This window comes from Ascidiella aspersa, chromosome 3 (genome assembly GCF_963924565.1).
Source record: "Ascidiella aspersa chromosome 3, kaAscAspe10.2, whole genome shotgun sequence".
Lineage (NCBI taxonomy): Eukaryota > Metazoa > Chordata > Ascidiacea > Phlebobranchia > Ascidiidae > Ascidiella > Ascidiella aspersa.
The window spans coordinates 30374903-30402137 of NC_139449.1; the positions used below are offsets into that span (position 1 = coordinate 30374903).

Sequence of the window (27235 nt, forward strand, 5' to 3'; positions counted from 1 at the left end):
TATAGCTGTTTTTACTTACTTGTTGGTGAATAAAATTGCCTTCACTTTTTTTGTTAAAAGATTTCAATAAACCCAGAAAATTTGCATATTTTTAGTAATATATTTTTTTGAAACACCTTTGTTGTGCCTATCACAAACTAGTAGCCACAACTAACTTACATCATAAAAACTAAAATGTGAAAGTTTTTAATAGTTGTATGAATGCAGTAGATTTTATTTACCATCAGCACATTTTTGTTAGCTTGGCTCCCACTAAGGCATTTCTTTTTAATTTAAAATTAGGAAAATGCATAAAAAACATTTAATGCTTTATTTATCAATTAGGGTTTAACATGATAAAATTAGAATGCAAACTATTTGTTTCATTTCTGCTTCAAAGTGCAATTATGTAGCCTTCTGGATTGTTGTTATTTGGCAAAGACAGCAAAGGCCCAAACATACATCTACATAACTGTTTATAATCCTAAATAAAACCAATTAGGAAACTTGTGTTTTCATTGTACAGTTAAACATTCAAGCAAGAAAGTAGATTTGTTTAATTTTGTATGGAATATTACATGACGGTACCATATCTTTACTTTTGCCCTGGTTTAAACTCTTTGCTTTGCCTGAAATGTCAGGATCAGTATCGATTTCACAAATAGGCCCTATGTAAGGATAAACTGGCTGGCTTACGACTGTTGTGCTCAACTGTCCGACGTTTCAAGTAAGCACAGTGGATTATGGACGAATCTCTGCAAGAAGATGAAGACCATGCCTTTGGCTCGCGCAAAGATGGTAGGTTCATACCACGCCCATGCTGCATGACATTATTGCTTCGGTGCCCAGAGTATTTTTGTTGAAAAATATTGAATTAACTTCTTTAAAAAAATTATTATAAGAGTTGCCGAAGTGATTTGCATTGCAGAACCCTTTACATATATATGGTGACTTTTAACTTTTTTTATGGCTTGGTATGTCAAATCTATTTTTGGTTTTAAATCATTCCAAAAATTGCCACTCTTTGGACGATGGTAACAATATTCTACATTATTTTCTGACTTTAAAGTACATAAAACAAGTATAAAATTAAACATAACTGTGAATGGTTAACATGCACATTAGAAATTAGGGATGTCCAATATTTGAAAATTTATTGCGATACAGATACCAGATGTTTTGGATGAAAAGTTTCAAAATCTGATACCAAATTATGTCATTACTATGCTCAAACAAGAAAAATGGATTAAATATTATCGGACATCCCTTTTACAAATCTACCAAATTGTTGCATGTTACTACCAAAAAATGCGCTTACATTTATTACTGCCTGCAAACTGAAGGAAACCTTGCAGTTTTCAGTTTTTATTTATTTCTAATCACTTGCTAAAAACCGTAGTTGATATTGCGCCACAACTTCTAAAAGCATGTACTTTAGTTGTTGATTTCAACTTTTTGCAGCTCTTGCTTTACGCCTGCAGCAGCGCCGATCGCGCAAGGTGCTCGCCGACCAGGGCATTATGTCTCGTAAGTTATCAAAAACCTAACATAAACCAGTTGATTGTGATTGATGTTCTTGTTGTTTTTACTTTGATTGTTCATATGCAAGTGCTAGTCCGTAACAGTCTCAGTTTAATTGGCATGAATTAAAGATGGTTACTTTTTAGTTTTAAGTTGTCAACAAAACATGGTGTTATTTAAAAAGTAGACTCCACAGTCAACATACTCATTATGAACACTATGTTTTCTAACCAATAAAATCTAAAATAAAACAATTTAAATTTTAAAAAAAAGTTAAGATATTATCTGAATGGCAAACTTTGTCTAATGTACATGTTTTAAAGGCAAATTGACAATGTCAACTGTTCCACACCCTAATTATTTATGAACTAAATGTCTTCAAACCAAGTAAAACATACAACAGTTAAACTGAGAGGGATGTTGTGTACAATATACCCACATTCAAAGTTTCTTAGAATAGCTCAAAATTTCATTTTCTTTTTGTGTAAAATGTGTATTTTACAAAGCTAAAATGCCTTGCAAGTGGTGACAGCTAATAATAATATTTCTTATGCTTTTTGTCATGGTTAATAATGTCTGGCTTTTGCTTGTTGTTTACAAACTTTACCAACAATAAAGCAGTGCAGCAATTTTTAACACACTCTTCCCTTTAGCGATTAAAAGCCCGGCTTCGTTTTTCGGACAAGTCCAAAAGCTGGAATGGGCTCGAACCAAGGACAACCTAAACCGATCCATTCAGTCCCGTCCCGAGAGAGACAAGCTTGTACAGATGCATATCCTTGAAGGTTCGGGACATGTGTTATTTAAGTACTGCAGCACTTAACAGCTGATTTACCACTGTTCAGTAGTAGTGGCTTTATATACCTACTTTTGTGTTTATATTGTTATTTGTTAGCTTTACATTGGCAAATATTTTAATTACTTTAATAATTTACTCACACTGCAACAAGTTTTGTAATATTTATTCTACATTTATATACATACATGTGTACACTGTGTCAATTTATTTCTTTTCACAAACTTCAAACACTTTTAGGTTATTTAGCTATACACTTTTTTTTTGTGCAAAAATGTCCTGTTTTATGGTATGCATGGGCTAAGAATCGCTGTACATGAATATAACTTAGGTTATATAAAGTTACATCCTAAGCAATGCTATCCTGGATAAACTTGCTGGTTTAAATAATAAATATAAAATGGATTGATTTCCTTGCACTCTTCAATTTTATTTTAAAAGTGTTTATTCTTACACTTTTGAATTCTGCAGACACACCAGCTTCTAATGCACTGGTTGCAAATCAAAAGGATTTAAAAAAGGCCCAGTTGGTTGACGACCTGAACGACAAAATCGCTTTTCGGCCTGGTGTCATCGAACTTGTGGAAAGGAATATCATACCTGCAAATGAACCTCTACACGAAGCTTTAAAAGGTAGCACTAGTTATATTTTTCATTTTCATGATTTTGATATCGGTATAAGAGTGGTTTTATTGGTGGATTTTTTTTTAGTTTAAAATTGCATTTTTGATAAATGGAAAGTGGGGCATTTGTTTTTGTGTACAGTGACTTGCCTTTAATGCCATGGTTTTGCGCAATTACCATCTGAACCAACATTTAAAAGGTCAAAGCATTTGCCATAATCAATCAATTTTCACACGGCCATTCCCACAGTTTGCAAGGTAGATGCACTACACCAATGCAAGGGCTCGTTGCACACCGCAGTACTCAAACTTTAACCTCATCAGCTTGTTATGAGATCAATCAAATGTTTTTACTATGGCTGCAGGCCATGATCTATCCCAGTAATCAAGAGTAGGTGACCAACTCCCTGCTAAGAACGACTATGGCCAGGGCAGCTTAACATTAGCATGCAACCACTTTTACTCAGACCTTTTTTTTACTATCTAATTAGCATAGACATACTTAAACACATGCATTACAGTGAAATGTTCATAGACAACCGACCGAGTAAGACAGTTAACAGCCAGCTTTTACAAATTATAACTTTTAGTTTAAGTTTGTTTAATTTTTTTTGTTTAAAGTTTCTATTGTCAAGTTTTAAGCTAATTGTTTGCTACTGTCTCTATACTTCTTGGATTTAAAGGCTGAGCTTAAGTTAGGCTTAAAGTGGCCATTTATTATTTTTTCAAAAATGGTTAGTTGCCTACAATTCAAGCCCTACACGAGTAACTTTATGCCAAGGCTGCCAGGTATTTTATTTTTCTTTCATCTGTATCAGATTAAGTTTCTCTATAAATATACCACTACTAATTTCTAGGCTATTGCAGTGCTGTTTAACAAAGAATACAGGTTGTGTAAACGAACCTTTATAATTTCAAAGTAATTATTCTTCGAAAAATAATTCTAATTTGATTCTAGTTTACTGCAAATAAAGTAATAATGTGCATTAATTGGCAATATATTTATGATTTCAGTATAACCTAAATTAAACTCTTTTTGCCTTGTTTAAACTTGCCATGTTAAACAACAGGCACCAAGACGGCAAAACAAATGGCTTTTTTAAAGATGGGCCAAAAGGCCACCTGCTTCGGAAATCTGTGAGACTAAGGAAAACTTTATTGTGCTATATTGGTTACTAGAGCTTTCTACAAACACAAAAAATGCTGCAAATACCTTATACCCTTAATCCAGTGTTTCTCAACCAGGGTGATGCGGCGCCCCGGTGTGCCATTTCTAATTCTCAAGGGTGCCGATAGGTATTTGAGAGTTTAACAATTTGATTTTTTGCTCAATTGGTGAGCTTCTTGATACAACTATTTGTGTACGATTATATCAAATGAAATTTTGCTACTTATTTTAAGTTAATTGTATTGTTCCAGTTCTATTTATAGGACATTTCAGTAAAATACTCAACGAAAATTCCTGTTGGGGTGCCGCAAATCTATTTATTATTTTTGTGGGGAGCCATAAACCATAAAAGGTTGAAAATAACTGCTTTAATCTAAAGCCTGGTGATTGTTACAATGTCTTGGTCTAATTTTTTCCTTGTTTGTAAGGCGGCCATATTCAGTACAAGAAGATTGCCGACCTGGTTGACGAGGACAGTAGTGAAGCATTGTCCCCGGAACAGGCGCCGCCTCCCCCAACATCGAGTCCCCCCTTGGTACTGCACATCACCTCCACTCTGCCCACTCAACTGACCACTTCGATTGCTGACCGACAAAGCGCTGTAAGAAAGTTTTGTATAATTAACTTTTTATTCTATGTGCCAGATTTTCCTTTATGTGATATTTGCAAATCATAAAAATGCCTTACAGAATAATCCTGAAGTGTGAATAACTGAATATTCACAAATACTTTCAATTGTTTTAGGGAGAAATTTTTTAAGGTTAAACTCATAGAAATTGAAATATATATCATAGAATTCTTTTCATATTTGCTGAAAAATAATATTACCTTGAATTAGAAATCAAAACTTTTCCTTTTGTTGTCTATGATTCAGAAAATATTAAACCTTTGTGAATGATTTAGTCACGAAAACTGCTCTTAAAATATGTTGCACAAATATCTTATGGGGTTCTTTATATAATTTTTAAAACATTCAAAAACTTGTTTTCAGATAAAAAATGACAGCATATGTTTAATGAAGTCTCCCAGCAGTTCGTCACTGTATTCACAGAATAGCAGCCATCCCTATCTTTCTAGGCAATTATCAAAGGTGAGCGAATATTCAAGAACCGATTACACTTAATGGCTCATTGAACAGGGATAAAAGTTGGTTAACAAATTGCCTGATACCTTGCTTGCACCTAAATAAAAACAGTTCTAGCAGGCTGTACAACATTTTAACTTAACATTTTAAATTATTCCCCTAATAGAATGAAAATTTCCCCTTATTATAATTTTTACTAAAAGACAGAAAGATCAAAATAAATTTTAGTCGATTAGGACAAAAAGGAAAAAAATGTATTTTTATTCTTTTATTTTAATTTTTTTACATGCCTAGTTGCCTACCCTTTACCTGGCTTTTTTGTCCTTTTAATTGTGTGTATGCATACGTATGAAATTTTTTTTCTAAATATATAATTCTTAGATGATCATTCCTTAAATGTGAAGTCTCAGTCACTACTCACTAAACTCTCTTTTTAATCAATAGATAGCAATCTGTCGTTATGGGATAAAGTTCCAATTTGGTTGAGTTACGTGGGCGGGTATAGTAATGACAGGGGTGTGTGTTACTGTTATTGCCGCGCTTGTAAGTTTTCAGTCGGTAATAAATGAGTCATAACAGAGCCCAACCCATTGTCACTTAACCTATTTTGCCCCAAGCTTTTCAACGCGCTTTTGTTTTGTTATTTTCAATCTGTCAGCAGATTATTTAACTTTTCTCTATTTTTCTTACTCTTAGGGATCTAAGCTTGTTCAAGGTGGAATAATACCGCGGATTACCCCATCAAGGAAAAAGAAAGAAAAGCCAAAGTTTAAGAAGTTCAAATACCACCAGTACATACCCCCTGACCAGGTAAAATTGCTTACTAGAATACTGTTAACTTGTTGATTAACCATATTGTGCTGCATAGCGCTCCAGTTATTGTTCTTGTTGTTGATGGTACTTTAATAAAGCCCCAAGGTTTTTATTTTTGTTTTTTCTTTATTCTAATGCGCCATGCATTTTAAAACTAAATTAGTTAATAAACTATGCAGTACTGAATAATTACTGTTTGTAAATTCCTTTGGTGGCAAATTGTTGTTTATTTGCAATAGTAAATGCTGATTGTATGTTAAATTTGTCATAAAAAATTGTTACTAAATGCCTCAAAATGTGTTGCAATTTGTAGTTTGCATCAAAATGTGCGATTTGTAGTTTGCATGTTAAAATTGTTTGCAATTTGTAGTTTGTAGACTTTTCACATAATAGGTTCAAATTGGCAAGTACTGTATTTTACCTAGAATTTAAATGAAATTGTATATCTGACTTCAAGACAGATGGATTCGACCTGGTAGATGTAATTTTGCTGTCTTCCGTGGCAGACATTACAAAAAGCTGTGTGATTGGTGGTTTTACTTCAATAGTCAATGGAATTTGTAAATTGCAGCTTTCAATATTGACACCCAAGTGGTTTTTCCCTTTACATGGGCCAGGTGTCAATTACGAAACAGGACATTTAAGTTGTAGAAATATCGCGCCTAAGCATATCACTTGGTATTATTTAGTCGCAGGGTTCAGCCAGATAATATATTGATTAATTAGCTGGAATTTCCAGTGTTTTTTATCAAATCACACACAGCTGTAGCGAGATTTTGAAAGTGAACATCGTCCAAATTGCATGACCCACCTTGTCCTGTGCATCCGGAACTGAAATAATTGCCCTGTGTGCTAATTGCTTCTGGTGCAATGTACTTTTTAAATATAGATGCCTTGTAGCAGTGGCCTTGACTTTCTGTGTGGTCTGAAAATTGAATTTTTACAGGTCAATTAAGTGCCGCAATCTGCTTCTAGCATGTGTGCGTCATGGTGAAACGGATATTGATCAATAAAATCTTTAAGTTTAAACAAACTCAAATGTTATTGATTTTGTTGGTTTGTAGTTAAAAACACAAATTTGTCACTGTCAAGTTTTGTTTTTAGTTGTTTTGTAGAAAAACGTCATGTAAGCTCTAGCAAGACCATTTTATTAGATTGCTAGTCATTTAAAAATATTTTTTCTTTTTAAGGTGTCTAAAAACTTGTATCAAACCTCCCTAGAAGCAATCCTTATTGCAGGTAAAGGCTAGATAGCTTCATATCAAAGTCTTAGACGCATTAAAAAGCCTCACAATGCCGTACAAAATTAAGTGGCACAAGTAAAATTTATTTTGTGGCAGAGCAAGTGACATCTTATCCCATAATCTCGCTTGGTCTTCTTAGAAGCCTGACGCAGGCACGTCACAGAGCTTTGTCAATTTGCAAAGCGACGGCGATCAGCCGGACTCAATTTTCACTTCTCTGCCAAGCTGCTTTGGCCCTTGGCTATTACCAGGCTTGATGGAAGTGCTTGTATTTCCTTTGCCTGTCTCTGTCTCTTGTTTACGTCTCAATTGGAAACATGTGCCGGTTGGAACCATCCCTTGCTTTATCTTGTTTTAATGGTGAAACTGCTCAACCTAAGCCATGTTTTCACTGATTTCGGTTCGGCCCATGTGGTTAGTTCAAAGGGAGTTTCGATGACACGAAGTGTGGAAGATTGCTGAAACATAGCACTTGAGTAGAGCGATAGATTCCTTATCATGTATTAAAAAACACTATATTTTACTTTTTCAATTAGGCAAAAAAAATTTTCCAAGTGTTTTTGTTAAATATTTTGCAACCAAACTGCTGCAAGTGCCAGTTGTTATTACACTTGATCATCATAAACTACAACTTCTTGGTAAAATCTTTATGTCCTAAGTTCTGCACTGCTGCAATACAGTGATGTTGAATGAAAAGGGCAACTTGTTAACAGCAGTTGCATTTATTTTCTGGTGCCATAAAAATGTTGTGGACTTTGCCATTACTAGGTAAATCACATGAAACACTTCCTATAGAAAAATGAGTAATAATGTATGATATAATATAGAAGTTTTTTGATTTACCAAATTTATATTCAGTGATATTTTGAACATAATTATCTGATCAGATTTAGCTTTGCAAAATACAAGGGTAGATTTTACAAATAAGTGGTCAGATTTATTTATTTTGTATTGACAAATTTTGTTTTGAAAAAGAAATAAAATACTGCGGTAACCCAGTTTTTCCAAGATGGTCACTACTGTACTCATAGTCAAATAACAAATCTTCCTAAACTGTTTGCTATTTTTTGTAAGGCAGATTAGTTTGTTGCATAGGAATGTCTTCCAGTGGGTTTACATAACCCAGTAACTACACAGTATTACAGTGTCTGGCAAACACAAATCACCTCAAGTGTGTCTTATGGTCCCACCCATGGATGAGTAAATATTGGCCTTGCCTCCCTTAGTGTGCCAACTATTCAAACTGAGCCACAAGTTATTGGGTGGTTTTATTATGCCAATTCTCAAATCACTGTGTGTCTAAGGAGTCTTTCTCTTGTCAGAGCAGTACTGATTTACAGTTGGAGGTGATTAAAAAATCATGCAGAATAAAAGTGGGAATTGTCTTGGTTTTCCCCATGCAAACAATTTTACTATGTATGGCACAAAATTAACCTATTTTTAATATATAACCTCGAATGGACATTTCTGTTTAAAACATTTTGCATGGAGGTAAATGAATTATTGATATAAATATATTTTAGTAATAGTTTTGTTAATTCTTATTTAAACTTGTTTTTAGTGCAAGCTTTCAAGTCCAAACCATGTTTATTTAGTTCTGCAATTTGCTTATATATCAGCTTAACTTAAAAAGTTTGTTTTCTGTTGGTTTTTGTAATCCGTAAACCATAAACAATTTCAGCTTACATTGCTTTCGCTCCTACTTTGGCCTTAAGTGGTTGTTCATAACATTGGATTTGAATTTTAATTTAAGTTGATTAATGCTCCTTTTCCTTAAGCTACCTGGTTTACGTAGGGCAACTCTTGTGCTAGCACTATTGTAGTGTTTACCTGTTGTTTGCATTGCACACCATCCATGTCTACCCCATATTGCCAGCACTGCGCTTTTTTACTATTTCCTGGTGTAGAGCCAATTGCAATAAAACGTGTTTGGCCTACAAGCGTGTCTGCAGTCAGTAATCTAGGTCCATGTCGATCATGTAAAATGTTCACCATGTGCTGAGAACAGTTATTAATTATCAGACTGTCCTACACTTCTTTTTCCAACTGTGCAGGCCTGATTTTACCCTAAAATTGGTTTCATGTTTTATTGATTACTGTTTGGTGCAGTCATTATCGAACCAAAACCCACTGAACTTATTGTCTACCATCCTTCAAGCATGTTTGAGATGACCTGAATGTTTACATTGCCAACCCAATCAGAGATTTTGTAATTATAGTAATTTTTGTGATGGTATGTGTTTAATGGTTAATTCAGCAACATAAACTTAATATATATGCTATGCCTTTATTTTATGCAATTTTGAATAAAATTTTTATGATATATAGGTAAAAACAAATTAAGTTATTTTTATCTGACAAATAAATACAATACATACATTAGGTATATATTTCTTGTGTATTTGATCCATTTATTTTTAGTAACTTAGTATTGCTTACATTCAATACAGGTTCATAAAAATTGTATGTAGTTTGTCCTTAAAAAATCTGTTTTTGCTTTAATAAATTGTACTCATGAGTTATTGTTTTTTTATGGTGATTGGGCTGCGACTTAAGTAGACTTTTTTCTTTAGCATCACGGAAAGAGCAGAGAACTCAATGCGAAAGAGTTGGGAGGTGACACGCCATACTCCAGGCTCCTACAGCAACAGCAACTCTATTTACAGCTACAAATCATGAACAAACAGTACTCAACACAGCTGTCCAACCACAGGTATTTCGTCTTGCTACTTTCTCCGCAATTCTTGTCACGACTCTTTTTTTTAATTTTGTTTCGGACGATTTACAGCGGGGATTTTGCTCTACGAGGGCTCGAGGTTTCAATTATTATTAAAATATTGTCAAATTATAATTTTTCAGTTCACTGTCATTTTTTTTTGTTTATCGTTTCCACAATTTTTAATTTCACAAATTGACATGTTTGTATTGTGTATTATAGATCTGAACATTCACAGCAGACTGGAAGTTTTTCGCAATCGGTATGTACCCCTTTCCTTTTATTAACCATCTATATAAATATAATATTATATAGGAAATACTGCATATTTAAGTGTAACACTCAGGCAGTATGATAGCCTAGCAAAAAGGTTAAGTGAAATAGCGTGTATATATGACAAAGGACTTTTCTTTCTATACTTTCCATTGATTTAAGAGTTCAATCTCATTAGGTTTGATTTTGGCTCCATGGCGAGGGTAATCACTTTCCTGTTAGAGTAGAGGTCGACTGTAATCCAATTACTTTAAAACTGTGGTTTCGGCTTAATGCCAGACACCTGTAACCTTGCAAGAGATGATTGTAAATCGTTCTTAGAACAAAAGGATGCTGGGTATGGCGCTTTAAAATGATTATTTTATTTACAAAATATATTTTTGGCGCCATTTTTTCAGTAGTATGCATAGGTACTATTTGTTGTACCAAAAGTAGCACACTTATCAATTTATACAAAAAATAAATAGATTATGTGTTAATTAAAAAAATATCAAAAAATTTCAAAAAGTTTAATTTGTGAGTATTAAGAGAAAGAGAAAAAATATTAGGCCCTCCCTTAAAAAAGTCCACCAGGTAAAGCGAAAAGAAATACTCCAGCAGTGTTATAAATGAACAAAGAGTTATTCAAAACGTTGGACCTACTTATGTGTAGGCTTTAATATTCCTACTGCGTATTACTACAACCTCAAGCCAGTATGTTACAAACTTGGCAGTTAGAGTTGCCGCTGAAGACTCTTTTCAAGTTTATTTGCTTTTCTTTTCAGACGTTGGGCGCCCCCTCCCCACCCCCACTGTCGCAGTCAATGAAGGAGAAACCGAGCAACATTTGCGCAACACTTACTATGAACAAACTCGACGAAATGAAAGTGTCCGAACTGAAAGAGGAGCTCAAGTACAGGAGATTGAAGGTAAACACAAATCACTATCTATGGATGGGTCAACAAGGTTTCACTAAAAATAACTTTTAGTATGCTTTTTAATGAGTGTAATGTGGTTGCCAGGCTTTGCATCGTTTATAAAATAGTTCTTCCGGCCAGCTTTTTAACCGTAATTTTGATCATTTTGCCATTTCTTGACGACAAGCGGATTTTAATATTAACAAAACATAGGTTGAAAATATACATGGTCGCCAGACAAATTGAAGTGTAAAAAACCTGCAAATTGAATATAGCATATGTAAAGTTGCCTTTCAGAAGATTGTTATTGCTAAAGTTATACAAGGAAATAAATTTATTCTCGTTCTTTGTGTTTTACATTCGAACCCATTGTTATGATCGAATGTACAAACTCGGTGCGACTTGTCATTTGGCCGCGATGTAGCTTTTTGTATTGAGCATCAAACTGAAATTGTTTTTAACCGGCAAAAAGTAGACAAATATTCATAGCATGATTTCTCAACAAAAAAGAAAGTTAAAGAAGGTATAAATATGAACGTTCAACTATTTAGTCAAATCTGCATTAAGTTATTTGTTGTTTTTTAAGGTCACTGGTACGAAAGAGGTTTTGGTCGACCGACTGAAGCCGTTCTGTGTGGATTACGACAATCCATTGTGAGTTTAAAAAAATACCAAACGTAAAAACATGATAGACATCTTAATTAACCTGCTGTAACCGGTAATGCTTAAATGGTACAAAACTTATAAACGAAAAACAGTGGAGTACAATTACCATCAGGATGTAACTCTGCAAAATTATTGTAGCAAATGTTTTGAAATGGTTCCTTTTTTGTCTGAAAATCTTATCTGCAGACTAACTTCTTGCGAAGCAAATAGATGCGGAACCGCGCCGTGTATTGTGGCACCACAATAAACTTTACAACAGCGTTTAAAACTTTTTTAACGCCGACCCGTAAAAATATATATATTTTTCTGTCAACGAACTGTGAAATTAAAATAAGGCACCTAAGCGTTTTTTTTTTAATTTTAATTTGAAAAAATTCAACCCATTTTATAAAAAAATGCACCAATGAAATCCTAAAACTAGTTCACGTACGTCGTACGTCCAAGGGATCCACGGACCATTCACGAACCCATGCTTTATTTTTGTTTTTTCACGCAACGTATCCAAGAAAGCAAACGTTGCCTATTTGACGCGCGAGACAAAGGTGCAAGCCTACTGTTCGGGCGCCTTGCATTGCTGCAAAGCAACTGCGCAGAGTAACGAGGGCGGGTGCGGGAAAAAAAGCGATCTAAACGCAAAACCGTGTTTTTTTGTTTCCAGTCTCACCGATCCGCTGAACCACGACGAAAACTCGTCGTCGTCTTTCCCGACCGCCGGCAGCCCTACCGCTATGAGCGAGGTAAGTTAAGAGCTAGCTGCGAGACGCGACACGCTTTAGCGTAGATTCCCTTTAAAGCCACGCTTTGTGGCATCCTCGATTCTTCGTAACGACTGAAAATACTGGTTATGCATTTGAACTCGTTCAAAACAAGGAGCTGTAGTTTTAGAGGGCGCGCAATAATTTACTATGGGTGGGATAAGGGGATAAGTTTTGTAAAGTTAGTAATAAAGCAGTCTTTTTTAAAGAGGAATTGCAAAAGTGATCATACGGCTAGTTAACACTCAAAATCTCTGTATAAATGGTTGTAGTTATTTGCCGATAATTTATAAATGTATACAGCGTTCCTCAATTTTTTTAAATTTAATTGATTGTCTTTGAATTAACTTGCGTATTTAAAAGTTTTTAAGCGTTTGTTTTCCAAATGTGTTCGAATGTCTTCGAATATGCGTTTTAAATGCGGAATTTGTGTCTTAAATATGTTTGACAACCCTATATTAAAATATCGTTTTGACAGGGCTTCTTTGAATCAAATTGAACGAGATAACGCCAAGGCTTTTTTATAGACAGTCGATTTTTTAAGATATAGAATACCCAATACCATATTGGCAAACATTCTTAATTAAGCAATTCTTTGAATAAACCTTGGCTGTAAGTTCGTAACAACACGTATAACCGATTCGCCCAGACTTGGACAACTAGAATACTAGATAATTCTAGTTTTCTAATTCAATAAATTAGAGCAAAATATGGCTAATTCTAATTCTAATCTAATTTGCCAATTGCTTGTGTTTTCTAATTCTAGTTCTAATCTAATTCGTTTTTTACCAAAAATCCTACTTTGTCCAACGACATTTTAGTCTCTTAGTGAAAACAAAGAATTTGAATTCAAACTCTTTAGTTGAAACGTAATTTTCACGGACTAAAAATCATATGCTATGCTAAAATGCTTAAAAATTAGCACACACATAATTGACATGCATATTCCTATTAAAATACTTCTCGATTTAAATGTAATTGATTGTGTATAATAAAATGTAACTTTAGTTTAAATTCTAGTTCAAATTCGCTTTTTTTAAGAATTCGGTAATTCTAATCTAATTTGAGAAAACTCAAAATGATCTAATTCTAATTCTAATCTAATTTGAAAAAACTGAAATGCTCTAATTTTAATTCTAATCTAATTTTAAAAAGCTAAAATAAATCTAGTTGTCCAAGTCTGGCATTCGCCAATTACTTTTATAATGCGTGACTTTGCGAGGTTTCGTAAAGTAACATTATATAAGACCGTCCTATTATTATAAACGTCCAGCCAAAACTAGTCACCGACGGAAAAAAACTAAAAAGCCTTATTTAAAAGAGCGCCGGCCTTTAAGCGGCCACGCAATTTGGCCGTCTGCGCGACGTCGCTTGCGCTCAATTAGCGACGCATTGACGCACTTGGCGAAACGCGACAGGCGTCATTTGCGGCGCACACAAACACGGACGGAATTCTGTTTGCCATCCAATCCGGCCCATTGCACACCGTGCGTGGTTGGATTATCTATACTTTCGGTTTTGTGCGCCTCAGTGCGACGTGCCCTTGCTTTTCTCGGTCGTCTTAAACTCTTATGGGACTGGTCACGGAAGAGATACGTTAAAAACTTGCGTTTTTCGTGTGTGTTGATGTGTTTGTGGACTTCCTTAATGGGCTTTGGTTTTGGGTTTCGTGAATCATTGTAAGTTTGCTTTTGCAAATTTCATATGCACGTCGACAACTTGAATGATGTTATATGAGGTAAATAAACGTATCCTAAAACCTTGGTATTATGTTAGGTAAGAAAACTTGTTTTACAAACTTGGTATTATGTAACGTAAAAAACTTGTCCTTGAAACTTGATATTATGTCAGGTAAAAAAACTTCCCTAAACCTATTTTATACAACTTTCTGTCCACCTACGGCTCAATTAATTAAACTTAGGCAAACCCAAAAGTTGATTGCAGGTATTTTTTTGGACGGTAAAAGTGTCGCATGTAATCTTGCCAGGCATCTTTCGGTCAGCGAAAACATCTTCCTTTTCTCTTTCCAACTGTTACGTAACTGTTGTTTTGGGGCCAAATGTGAAACAAGGTCACTTGTCGGCACACATGATAACGGCCGTGACTCATTTTACCTTACAAATCTGATGGAAAAGTGTAAACAAAGTCGCAAACAGTTTGTTTCAACTCCGTCGATATTTGGAGTCCAAAAGCGCAGCAGTAAACATTAGTTGCACTTTACTATTTATTTGGTCTAAGTATGGCCGCTTTGCTTGGCTGGGGAAAGTTTATCGGTTTCAAACTGATAATTTTAGTAAATAAACCAGAGGTCGTGGGTTTTTTTACTCGGCCGAGAAGAACTACACGGATCACCCTAATTCTCTTTTGTTGCCTATTACCATTGATTTGTCGAGTTTTATAAATGGTTTCGTATGTTATATAAGTGATTAAAAAAAAATAGAAAGAAGTTATACAATATTTTTGCGCCGTTCCTGGCATTTTTTCGCTTGAAATAATAAATTTTCAACAAATGTTAATACCAACACCCATTGTATGTAAGATAGAATGGTTAACATATCCGAAGGTGGTATCGGTGCCAAGCCCCATCAAATTGACATAGGCATTTCAGCACTTTTTCAGTTTCGCGCTAATTAAACACGACGATGGTCATTGCAAGTCCCATAACTCCGGTCTCCCTTTTTTGGCCGAGAAAACCTCTGACCTTACTTTTTTCGTCACAGGGTTCCTCCTACTCGGCACACGACAAGGATAACGGCGCCGGCGGCCCGGTGTTTCCCCCGCTCAACAACCAGCAGCAGCAGCATGGTTCGGCGCCTTTCGCGAGTCGAGTGGCGCGTATGCCGATTCCCGAGCAACACAAGATCGTGCTCAAGCAGGAAAAGTTCACCATGCCCACCTGGCACTCCAACATACAGGTACATGTGTGGGCAGTGTTGACTTAAGTCGATGACTTGGCATGAGTGCACTTAAATCACTGTTTTTAAATGACTTGACTCAACTTAACTTTTGCGTAAAATGGCTTAAATGTCTTGACTTAAGTCATTTAGAAAATTGACTTGACTTACACTTAAGTCATTTACAGAAACGACTTGACGTATGTTAAGGTGCTTTAGTTCAGTACTTTTTGGTAAAATTGAATTATTTAAGCCAATTATGAAATGTAATAAATGTTAAATATTTGTTGCGCATTTTGTATTTTCTTTGCGAAATTTTGACCATAATGAACGTATTCACCATTTGTGAAAGTTTAATACTAATTTTTTATGCCAATGCTGTGACTTAAAATTGACTAACATAACTTTTGACATGGACTTGACTTGCCATTTGTTGAAAACGAACTGACTTATACTATGCCGCAAGGTATTACCCTATGGTTTACATAGATTTTTGGTTGTGCTAAATCGGGGATACCGTGTTCTTGTATGGATAAATTAATACACCTTTCTGCTTAAACTGATTGTGTTCTATTTTTCCTGCAAAGGGTGTCGATTATGGTGGCGTACCAGTCCTTAGATGTTGCAAAGCAGAATCTTGCCAGCCTTCTGGTGACAAGCGTTTTTGGCCTAAATTCTTCGGTTTTTGATCGCGCTCTTAAACTTAAATGATGTGTTCGCCTAAGGAATGTATGAACCTTGCCTCTTTTGGCGATAAACAAGGCTATTAATAAGTGAATTAGACAACCAAACGTTGCGGCGAAGGCGCCAAAATTTTCGTGACATTAATTAAAAAATACATAAGGGGCATGTGAAGGTACAACCTGGGGTCTGGGGGTGCACATGTCTGCTTTTCTTACTCTAAAACTGTTCTGCTTTTCTTACTCTAAAACATCGATAGGCTGTTTTCAGCCGAACGAAAAAATGCAGCTTAAAACCAGATTAAAAAGCTCGAAAAAATATTCTTTGGATAAATTAGGATAAATTTTCAATTTATATTGCTCGAAATAATGATATATATAATAAAATATAATAAAAATTGTCAGAGTCGCAATGCAACTTTACCTTTTGGATAGATTTATTGAAAACAAAGACTAATAAATCTAAGAAAACCAGGCTAAAATACTTTACGCCGCAGGTTGAGAAGCATAGTCTAGTCTAGTAGGCTACATCCTTAATATGCCGATGCGAATGTTAAAAACAACCACAAGGTATTTTGTAAAATGGATCTCGGAAAAAAAATTCAACAAAAAATTTTTTTTTACTTAAATTTTTTTTGCACCAATTTCTTCGGTTTTTTGGCTTATTCTTCGGCCGACATAGTCGCCAAGTCGCCAGCATTCTGCCATACTGTTGCAAAGTTTATGTTCCGAAGATTATTTTGGTTTCATTTACAAGATTGTTGTTGTTTCGTTTAGTCGTTATCCTAGCTTTTTTTGCAAAACTAGCAATAGCTTGTAAAGAAAACAAGTAATCGCCGTAAACCTAACGAATAGTAAATATTTTATAATTATCTAAATTTAAAACTCACGACGTCCTGTTAAAAAAACGGCGAAAATATCCCGAACCTTTTCGGCAGGACGCGCGCGTCGTTTCCATGGTGACCACGCATCCGACCTCGTCCATCTACACGGCGAGCAGTCGGAAGCTGACCAAGGATAAGCTGCTGGAGGAACAACAGAAGGAGATCCAGGACCTACGCAAGATGGTGGAGCTCCATCGATCCCAACTGCAGCAGCTTCAGGATCACAAGCAGCTCATCAAGAAAAAGGTTGGTGATTATCGAAAAATAACAGATCTTGTAAACTTCAGATCTTTATGGTTGGAGGTTAAAGTTGAACGTAGAATAAATATGAAAGTCGGTGCGGAAGTACGGGTTCAGGTTTACCACAATGCGTTTGAATATCTTTGAATTGATTTGCGTATTGAAAAGTCTTTGAAAAACCTAATGTCTTTCCAGAAGTCTTGAACTTATTTTTTCTTTATAAATATGTCTTACTCTATATGGGGTAACCAGGTGGCACTATGTAAAAACAAATTGCTAATTTATTTTTTGTTCAGGATTGCTAATTTATATTATGCTTAAGTTATATGTTCAGAAAGAACTGTTAAAAAAATAAAAATATATTTTTAATGTGTTGACCAATGACCATGGCATTTACAGTGTTTTGTTTTCGCAATTTGAGGTCTTTAGAAACCTACAATTTTTCTGAAGAGTCTTTGAAATTTTTTTTTTTAATTTTTGTGTCAACCGTGTAGGTAGTATCATACCAACTTCTGCATGAGCTTCGGCATTCGTTCAACAGCTATTTTGCCGAAAACCCTATTTTTTCCTTTTTAGTGAAAATGTTAAATGAAGATTGTACAATTCTATACGCTCCTAAGTAGTGATTTGATTTTGTATTATGAACGACATAAGAAGGTTCTTTTAAGACGAACGAATCATCTAAGGTGTAAAACTGTTCTGTTTTGGCTCGAAATGACTATGATTTTTCTGATACAAAATGCTTTATAGTAGGCAAGTGTAATACCATGTTCTGGATTTTAGGGAAAATCGTAATAAAAAAACGGTTAATGATAAATTTTAGAAAACCTTTTTACTAACGAGCATGTATTTATAAAAGCCTCCAATGGCACCAAATTAGACGCAAAAATTTGTCGGCGTTTGCTCTACGCCCGGTATGAAGCTAATATGCCCGATATTTATGCGGCACTCCGAAATTGTTAAATATCTGCAGCTTTTAACGAATTTGTTCTCTCTTGTTTTAGTCGGCTGAGAAGCTCCTGGAGGCCCAGCAAGCCAAGCAAAGCACCTTCGAGTTTCCAACAGCCACCCAGAACGCACAACCCGCCGTGCAGTTCTGCTCCGGGTAAGCTTAGCTTCGGTTTAAACACATATTATTTTGTTTTTTTGCTTGGTACCACCCTTCTGTTTGACACAGTGCGTCTCAACCTTTTTACGACGACCCTAATACTAAGAGTAAGCATAACGGCGGTTTTTGGCGGCCCGATTTCTGTTCACCTAACTTTTAGTAAGCATAAAGTTGACAAAAACGTATGACCGTTAATGAAAATATGACCGTTAATGAAAATATGACTGTTAATGAAAATAAGTCTTCGTATTACTTCAGTTTCTCAAATTTACGAGAAATCTTGTTCTGAACCAATCTAAATAAATCAAACCATGTAACCAAAATTTTGTTCGGCCACCCAATTTTGTTTCCAGCTGCTGATATTGGAATCATTCATTTCTTATTTAGTTTTTATCAAGATGTGATCGAAAGAGTGGATTTGTTACAAAACGGATTTTGGCTTACTAACCTATTGATCCAAACTGAATAAACCGACGCCAATTTCCATTTATTCCAGTATTTTTTTGATCTGGCAACTCTTATTTTCAATGTTAAAGCCTTGTGCTAACACTACGTTCAAGATTAAAAATCTTGCAAGCGAGTAAACCTCCTTTTTAACGTAAACCTCCTTTTTTATGCAGCAACCCGACCACCAATCGTCAAACGTCGTCGTCGTCTCAGCCCTACAACAGCCCACCCAACTACGAGCAAGCGTTTGAGGTGAGTGAGACGTTACGCCAGTAAAGTGTTTGCCAGTTCCATGGACAAGATTTGCTTTAACGCTCAGTATCTGGAACTACAGCAGGGATTCTCATACTTTGTGCCGTGGCACACAAGTGTGTCTCAAGGGTCTATTAACTATCATTTTCGAAAATAAGTTTTTTTGTGTTAAAAGAATACACAAACAAGCAAGCTTGCGCGACACTAAATATATACACTATAATGTATGATATTGTGGTATTATATTGCCCGGCCGTGCATTACAAATTATGATACTATTGCAGGCAGTGCGCTGCGAGTATTGTTTGATTTTATTAAGGTCCGCAACCCCAAAAGTTTGAAAACCAGTGCCCTACAATATTGAAAGGCCTTATACGTACACCAGCTTGAACACATACATATTTCAAGAAAGAATATTGCTATAATAAAATAATAACTATTTTTGTTAACAAAGGACTCTTGGTGGTCATCAGCTATAAATTATTTTTAAACAGTTTTAAGTTTAATGAATATGCCTTTATTATTACTTTTGATAGATAAGCGTATAGGGCGTGATACGGCCTCATTTTATTCGCTCGATTTTTGTTGAAAATTGTGTTCATTTTTCAACGCGTGTATCTGCTTTATCCAGCTGATGAACGACGACGACCCCCGACCTAACCATCACCATCATGAGCGGGCCAACCAGGATATGGACGCACTGCTTGAACTGCTGGCAGATAACGGAGGTAAGGCTTTTTTGGAAAACTACACAAAAGCCCTAATAACATTAGGGGTATTTTGTGTTTGGCTTTAGCGCGTAGGATCGAGCAACAGAATATTTTTAGTTTTATAGTTTATGCGTTTTTTAAAGTCACAAAAAAAGTCATTTTACGCGAATTAACACCCCGGTTCCCATCTTGGTAATGTGACTAAATTTATTTCAAATCTTTGGAAATAATGTCTCAATTTAAAGCTTGTCATTACGCACACCTTAATGTGTTCACCAAAAGAGAGTGCCTTGTCATTTTTATGACACAGACGATGCAGCAATTTATCTCTTTGAATTCAATAAACTCGTTTTGTGGCGTTCACTCTTTAAAATCGCCCTATTCACTGTGAAGCAACGCACAGCAGGCAAATATGCGACCAGGTGTGTATTCTGTGTCATCGGGTGTTATAAAAGTCATCTTGTGTTATAAAAGCTTTTAAAAATAGCGTTCGCTTAGAAATTTCCTCGTAATTTCTTGGGAACCCACGGCTAAGTCATTGTGAAATGGCAGGGTGATAGGTGGTCTAAACTCCAAACCGACCGGTGATAATTAACGCTACAGGGACTTGCGGCGTGAGGCCCGCAATCAGCACCCCAAATAACCGTCAATTTAGGGCGTGTTTCGCCTCTCTATGAGTCCGGATTTATCGCTGATTACTGGGCTCGCAAAGAGATCGGTCGCTTTGAAAGCCAAAAAAACGTCGAAATGAGAATAGATTTATTGCCACAAGGAAATATCTAAACCAAAGCTTTGCCGAATGGGTCGCGCTACAAGTTTTAGTTGTTGCGAGTAGGGGTGTGATAATTTTACACAAAACCTGGCACATTTTGACTTCTTCTCACTCTCGACATGTAACTGTTAAACAAATAAAACGCAATCCACAAGTGAGCTGCAGATTAATTTAAAAATGGGTGTAGAAGTAAATCACTAGAAATTGTACAGTCAAACTCAAAAGGATCGCTAGTTATTTAAGCAAATAACATGAGTCGGTAGTTTTGGAAGTGTCCTAGTATATGACAAAATTTTCCTTTTCAGTTTTTTAATCCAACACCGGTCAACTGATATCACAAGGCTGGTTTCATTTATGCAAATATCTTAAATTTTAATAACGCGCTGTGGCGTTTTAAACTGCGGTGCGAACGGCGTTTTAATCTGAGTGGCAATTATTTTACGCACTGCGCACAATTGCTGACCCAAGGTCCTTGAAACGTTGCTATATATGCAAAGGCTGCGCGCCGCTCTTTCGAACTGCGTTGTTACGTCAATGCAAAGTAAGTCTTTCTATTTGAAGCACGTGGTGTAGAATAGATTTCACTGCGTAGATCTTCGTATAAGGTGCGTTGTTTGATAGTATTTAATAACCCTTTATGTTTTTCATTATCTACGTAAAACAATTCCAAAAAGGTTTTATTACCCTAATCTGCCATTACCCTTTTTGATCAACGAAGTTTGGTATTTGTCTGTTCTACTTTATTGATTTTCGGGCCAAAACTTTTTTAAGTTGGCCTAGAGATTTATTAAGCCTTTACGCAAGCTGCTAAGTCATTGGTGTATTGAAGTATTTTTGGAGGCGATTTGCGGGCTTGGCTAATCAACGAGCGAGAATCGCTTTGCTTATTCAAGCGCTCGTGATTATTACGTAGTCAGCACGTAAATGCGGATTACAACTACCACTTGAAATCTAAACGTCAACAATAAGGAGCGGCCCCTCCAAACGCTATTCCTTAAAACTTTCCAGAAATACACGCATTTGAGATTTTCCACACACAATCTTTGCTTTTCTGACGTTAGTAGTTTGGATGCGTCACCGTTAATTAGTCTCCGCACCTAGTGAGATAGCTTACTCATTCAGTTATTTGCCGCATGGCGAACATAGACTTTGCTTAAGAATCGCTAATTAACAAACCGATTTTGATTTTACTTTGTATTTAGACAATCAGATTAGTACTTTTTTTTATAAAACGACAACAAGTTTAAACTAAGCCGTTCTTTATAAATATAAATTCCAGTCGTTTCATACTAAATGAAATTTTACATTCGGAATCGCTTCAGTGACACAAAGAGCGCCTGTGTGAAGTTAAAAACTAAGTAAAATCCCTAATAAGACATTTGTGTCAAAATAATGATTTTCTCCAATATGCAGCCTGTGGTTAACAACCAAACCTTTCGGTTCCTCAGAGCTTCCCAGCACTCCTGTGGTGGCGCGCCTCAACAACCACAACCCGCACCAGCACAACCACCAGCACCAAGTCGCCTACACAACGCGCCTCAACGACGTGCCAAACCACAACCAGCACGTCTACACCCAGCACCAGCACCCTCTGCTAGCCACCTACCAGCAGCAACAGCAGCAGGCTGAATACGGCAGTGTGATCGCCCAGGAGCGCGCCCAGTTACAGCAGGACATAGCCCACCATCACCAACAGCAGCAGCAACAACAACAGCAGCAACAGCAGCAGAGGAGCTGTTCGCATCGCGGGTCGCGCGATTTCGCCTCGCCTGATCTCACCAAGATGCTGGTTGAGACGGCCGGCGACGCGCTCATGGACACTTCCAACTTCCCGCCGGTCATCAGCCCCCAGGAACGCGGCGCCGGGCCCGGGGGAATTCCAAGCGCGGTGGGCGGCTACGACCAGCCGCTCAACTACTCGCGACAGAGCGCGCGCAACAGCGTCGACTCGGGCATCATCTACGCCAACTCGCACTACTCGCCGATGGACACCAACCTGGACGGCTCGAGCAAGGACATCTTCAACGACCTGCGCCTTTCCTCGTCGTCATTAGACAGTGGCGAGCCAACGCTCAACACGATCAGCCTCTCGCCGGCCACGCCCCCACGTCCGCGGCCACACCTCCAGTCCACCTTCCGCCCGCACCCGTCGCCGCGCTCCAACCAGCTCATCAAGTCGGCCTCCCAGGAACTGCTCTCGACCAGCGACGGCGCCGTCCCTGGGAACCACCCAATGGACAACGAGCTAGGCTGGCTGGACCTGACCCTAAGCGCGGCCGTGGCCGGTCCTGGAACCCCAGGTGGCCCCTTTGGCCAGATAAACTTCGCAGAGGAGCCTCACATGCAGCGCTTCCACTCCGCAATGCCCTACCAGTCGGGGGGCTACAGTGACTACGAACCAGGGGCCATGGGCGGCGCCGGCGGTTCCACTGGCACCCTTAATATCAACCACGGCATGTCGTCCGCCGAGCTCTACGAGATCGACTTATTGGACGCGCTGGGCGCAAGCTACAACACCTAGTGGTAAAAGCCCTTCCTTTTTGCGTTTTTTTTATTTCCATCTTTTCCTGCACTACAGAACTTATCAAGTTTCATCTTTGCGTTCTTTGTTGCGTTTTTTTTGTTGGTTTTTGCTTCGAACCTTTTCGCGCGCCCTCGCTCTTTTATTCGCCCGTAGTTTTTTCGCCGTTGAGCAAATCTCGTTTAGCTCGTTTGTTTTGCCTTGGATTGATTAGATTTGCATTTGCCCGCGCAAGAAGTCACAAGCCACTGCCCCGAGTTTTCGACCGATCGACCCACCTGGAGCATTAGGCGTTCAACACGCCAACTGCGCCTATTGTTACCCGAAGCAAAAGCCCATTACTGTTATTAACTATCGCGTTAGATCAGTGTTTATCAACCCTTTTTCGTGGCGACCCAAATACTAAGAGTTAATAAAGCAGCGAAGCTTTGGCGACTCAATTCGATTAAATGAACTTTTTACAAGTAAACAAAACATAAGACAAATAGCATAAACAAATTCGAATTTAAATCTTATAATCCATGCCCTGGTATTTCTTCTATAACGTTTTAAATTTTGAAAAGAAATTTTTCTCTTGGCCCCTCTCAGTAAATCTATTGATGCTACTGCAGTCGGCGACCCAACCAAATTCAACGGCAACTTACTTAGGGGTCGCGACCTATATGTTAAGAAGCACTGCTTTAGACAGCCATGCGACCTAATCCGGCGAATGAATATCCGATGCAACGTGCACTCTTTACACAAGGCTTTATCGAAAGCAGCTTCAAAACACCCGAGTTTGCTGCTGCTCTTTCCAGTTCTTTGCTTACGCTTTACCCTCGCGCGCAACCGACTTGATTCGCTCGGCCAATCCCGCAAACCGCGTGTAAATACTTATACATATATGCAAGCCGCGCATTGTATGCTACGCGTGTGCCGACAGCGCCCGCAGTATTCTATAACGTATTTCCCCACCCCACCTTTATCTCGTGTTTTCTCCCCACCCCCAACCTGCCCCAATTACACGCCTGGTCGCCTGTTTTGGTGGCAGGTCGAACCCCCCTTTTAATGCCGCAGCCTATTACTAACTTATCTTTTGCCAACGTATAGCACACAGCTAATAATGCACTTTTTTGGTCTCAAACTCCCACCACCCAATAATTCTGTTGTCCCCTATCCTATCAAACCAAGTAGAACTGTGGTTGACTCCGCAATTCCTTGATCGATAGACTGCCTTGTATTTTTCCTAATCTTTTTCTTCGTTTTAAGGAGATAAAAATTAATTACGTACGGTCTTAATTGGCCGTGTTTCGGTTTAGGAAGCTTTGTTTTAGCAAACTAGTTACCGCAAAAACACAGCATACAATTACTCACTAGAATCTTAGCGGTCAAACACGCCGTGAAAAACATTGAAACTAAGGCGGTTTGTCTTTCGCGAACCGCTGCGTTTCTTGTAATAACGCGATATACGAAGTAAAAATTCAACCACAAGCGTTACCTATAGTTTGGTATTTAAAAAAAATCCAATTTTACACCCTATACGTAATGGAATATTAATTGATTGACGTTATCCTGTTCAATCCCTATGCCGTGAGAGTTTATTCGGTTGAAATCGTAATTTTCGACCTGCGCAGATTATTGTGCGATCAGAGTTAACCTTTTTCTCAATCGAAACAGTGTTAAAACCGAAACACATTTGTAAATTTGTCATAGGAATAAAGATAAAATTAAAAGAACAATTTTCTTCCAGAGCAATGATTAACCATGAGACAAACCCACTTTTAATTGATTAATGGCGCACTTACGCTGTTGTACAGCATGCGGTCGTCCGATTGTCTTATTTGCACCATCGTGATAAGCTTGCAGCGCGCGCCCTAAAAAGTGGATTTAAGGCCACAGCCGCGCCGCACGCCCATTCGCTTATTTTTCCGCAAAATCGCTTTCCGCCGCCCTGTGCCGCTTTCCTTAGCTTTTGCGGCCAGCGGCGAGCGGCGCCTAAAATTCACTTTCTCGCGTTTATATTGTAAGTATGCACCCGTCGCCCGAGATTGATTTCTCCTTGCTCGCCGGAACACGTGACTCACGCGTAGTGACGTACCTTCACGGTTGAATGCGCCTCTCTGTTGACCGGAGAAGCGCCGAAGCGTGTCGCAGATTTTTTGCCTCTCGTCTTCTCTAAGATCGGCGATTCCCCAAACCTGCCCGCGATCGCCTTTTGCCGACAGTGCCATGGTTTGTTTCCCTACACAGGTGTCCGGTGTTTTCTGTGCGCCATTTACATCGCGAGTACACTTCTACGCCAATTTACCTGACCGCATATAATTTTTTTAACATGTATCAAAGTCGCGTCAGATTTAACGCGTCATGTCGAATCTAGGCCACAGGCGTAAAAGTATAGGGCGCACCAAGTTATTTATATTGTGATAATATCTTGAGGAGTTTTTCAGTTTTTATGCAGGTCTAAAAGGAGTGCTACCGTTTTCAACGTCGCACACTAACCGGTTTAATCTAATAGTTTTTCTGTCTATTATAACCGCTGCGGCAGAGTGTTCTTTTTTAAATCATACCGGCCTTCCTCTGTACATTTGCGACCCCACTTATCTCTATTGTTTCTTTTTTTGGCCGTTTCCTAAAGGCGTGATTAACCTTTATCCTATTCAAGTTGTAGAAAATAAGGCGAAAAAAATAACGATGCTAGCTTTTAAGGTATCAAACTTAGGTTATTTGACGCCCCGACCATTTACCCCTTCTCGCGCGGCTCAACTTTCAAGTGATTCTTATTCTTTCTCGTTCCTGTTCCTACAAATCGCGATATTTCTCTGCGCGCCCCGTTGTGTTGTTTGTGATATGCGACGTGACATATATAGTGCCTTTCGACACCGTAAAATAAACGTGACGTTTTTTCCATGACGCTAGCGCCTGTGCTCTACTTGTTTAAGGGGAGTTTTTCACTTGTTAATTGTAGCTGACAATGTCCTAAACGGGCTAGTTGGCAGTTTTCCTAGAAGCGAGAATTTGGCAAAACTTTAGGATTGAAGGGCCATTGACTGTGTTGCTAAACAGAAGTAAAACTCTTCATGGAATGTTAGCTTTTTTTAGAAAGAGAACAACGCTACTTACGAAATCGTAAGCACTATATAACATGTAATCACCGGACAAAGTACTTAACCTGACAAACAATGCAATATGGAACGGAATATATGCTGCCCGAAAACGCTGAGTTTAAAGTATAATAGGCCAAGTCGATTACAACTTATTGAAACAGGGGTCTTCTTGGTTCAAAAGATAAATACGCCCTTCACCTTTTGGAGAAAGGATAAACAGATAAAAACACATAACACATTTCGCCAAGTGGTGTCTGTTTTTTAGTGAAATAGTCTACCCGCAGTTATATCTGTGGATTTAGACCAATACCATCCGAATTACACCTGCATCTGTAATAAGAAAGCCTCACGGCTAAACATGCAAAAAATATTATTTTGTCAGAATAGAAAATGTTTATTTTAAAAACAAAAACAATCATGAGAGTAAAATTGTTAATATAAGGTTTGTCACATTATATGTTTCATTAAAGGCCTAAAGAAAACCAAATACGCATTTTACTAAAAATATGAAATATTGTTTACCTGTTGACGCCGGCTGTTTGAAGTAGTTTTGTTAAAAACACAAATTTTCCGTTGCTAACGGCCCACGAATATTAAAAATAAGCCCAAAAAACGTATTTCAGATTCTTTTGCCGATTTAAAAGCAAGAAACAGTAAAAATATTTTAAAAACCGAATTGTTTTAGTTTTTAGGCGAACTAGTATGACGCAAGTCGTCAATTAACTTTTTGAATAAAAGGAACGTCAGTTGCGTTTAGAAAATATTTTAAAGAACAAACAAGGTAACAAACTCATGGATTTAACAGAGCGTAAAGTACATGTTCTCCTTAGGCTAATGCGTAACGTAGGTATCAGGTAACGCACTTTTCTTAACTATGACGCGCTACGTTCTAAACTAAGATGCGCAACGTTCCATACCATATATTGCAGTAATTTCCTATTCCATGTTTAAACCAGATGATATTTACAAACTATGCGACATTTTTGACGTTGTGTCGCGACGTATTCTCTTTAGCAGAAAAAAGATTTTTTGCGAAAGGTCTACACTCTACAGTATGCTGTTGCTCTTTGCTGGACAATTATTGGACATATTATCACATTTCCAACATTA

General features: G+C 37.5%; 1 protein-coding gene across 2 annotated transcripts; it reads left to right on the forward strand.

Moving 5' to 3' along the window:
• Nucleotides 1–256: 256 nt before the first annotated feature.
• Nucleotides 257–25931, forward strand: LOC146161525 (uncharacterized). 2 transcript variants are annotated; one of them, XM_083383915.1, is made up of 18 exons: nt 257–777; nt 1441–1506; nt 2154–2285; nt 2768–2929; nt 4516–4688; nt 5079–5177; nt 5868–5981; nt 9802–9941; nt 10167–10206; nt 10982–11125; nt 11700–11767; nt 12438–12516; nt 15255–15449; nt 17047–17238; nt 18237–18337; nt 18961–19039; nt 19671–19767; nt 21970–25931. In XM_083383915.1, the coding sequence occupies exons 1-18, from the start codon at nt 723–725 to the stop codon at nt 23040–23042; spliced, it is 3009 nt and encodes a 1002-aa protein (XP_083240041.1). In that variant the 5' UTR covers nt 257–722; the 3' UTR covers nt 23043–25931. The 2 variants fall into 2 exon arrangements, with proteins under 2 accessions (XP_083240041.1, XP_083240042.1); XM_083383916.1 differs by lacking the exon at nt 1441–1506.
• Nucleotides 25932–27235: the final 1304 nt, after the last annotated feature.

Coding starts and splice junctions, on each gene's coding strand:
- LOC146161525 (XM_083383915.1), top strand. CDS start 723: ATGGACGAATCTCTGCAAGAAGATGAAGACCATGCCTTTGGCTCGCGC. Junction 12,517..15,254: donor GCCCTACCGCTATGAGCGAG/GTAAGTTAAGAG, acceptor TTTTCGTCACAG/GGTTCCTCCTACTCGGCACA. Junction 15,450..17,046: donor CCTGGCACTCCAACATACAG/GTACATGTGTGG, acceptor CCTTTTCGGCAG/GACGCGCGCGTCGTTTCCAT.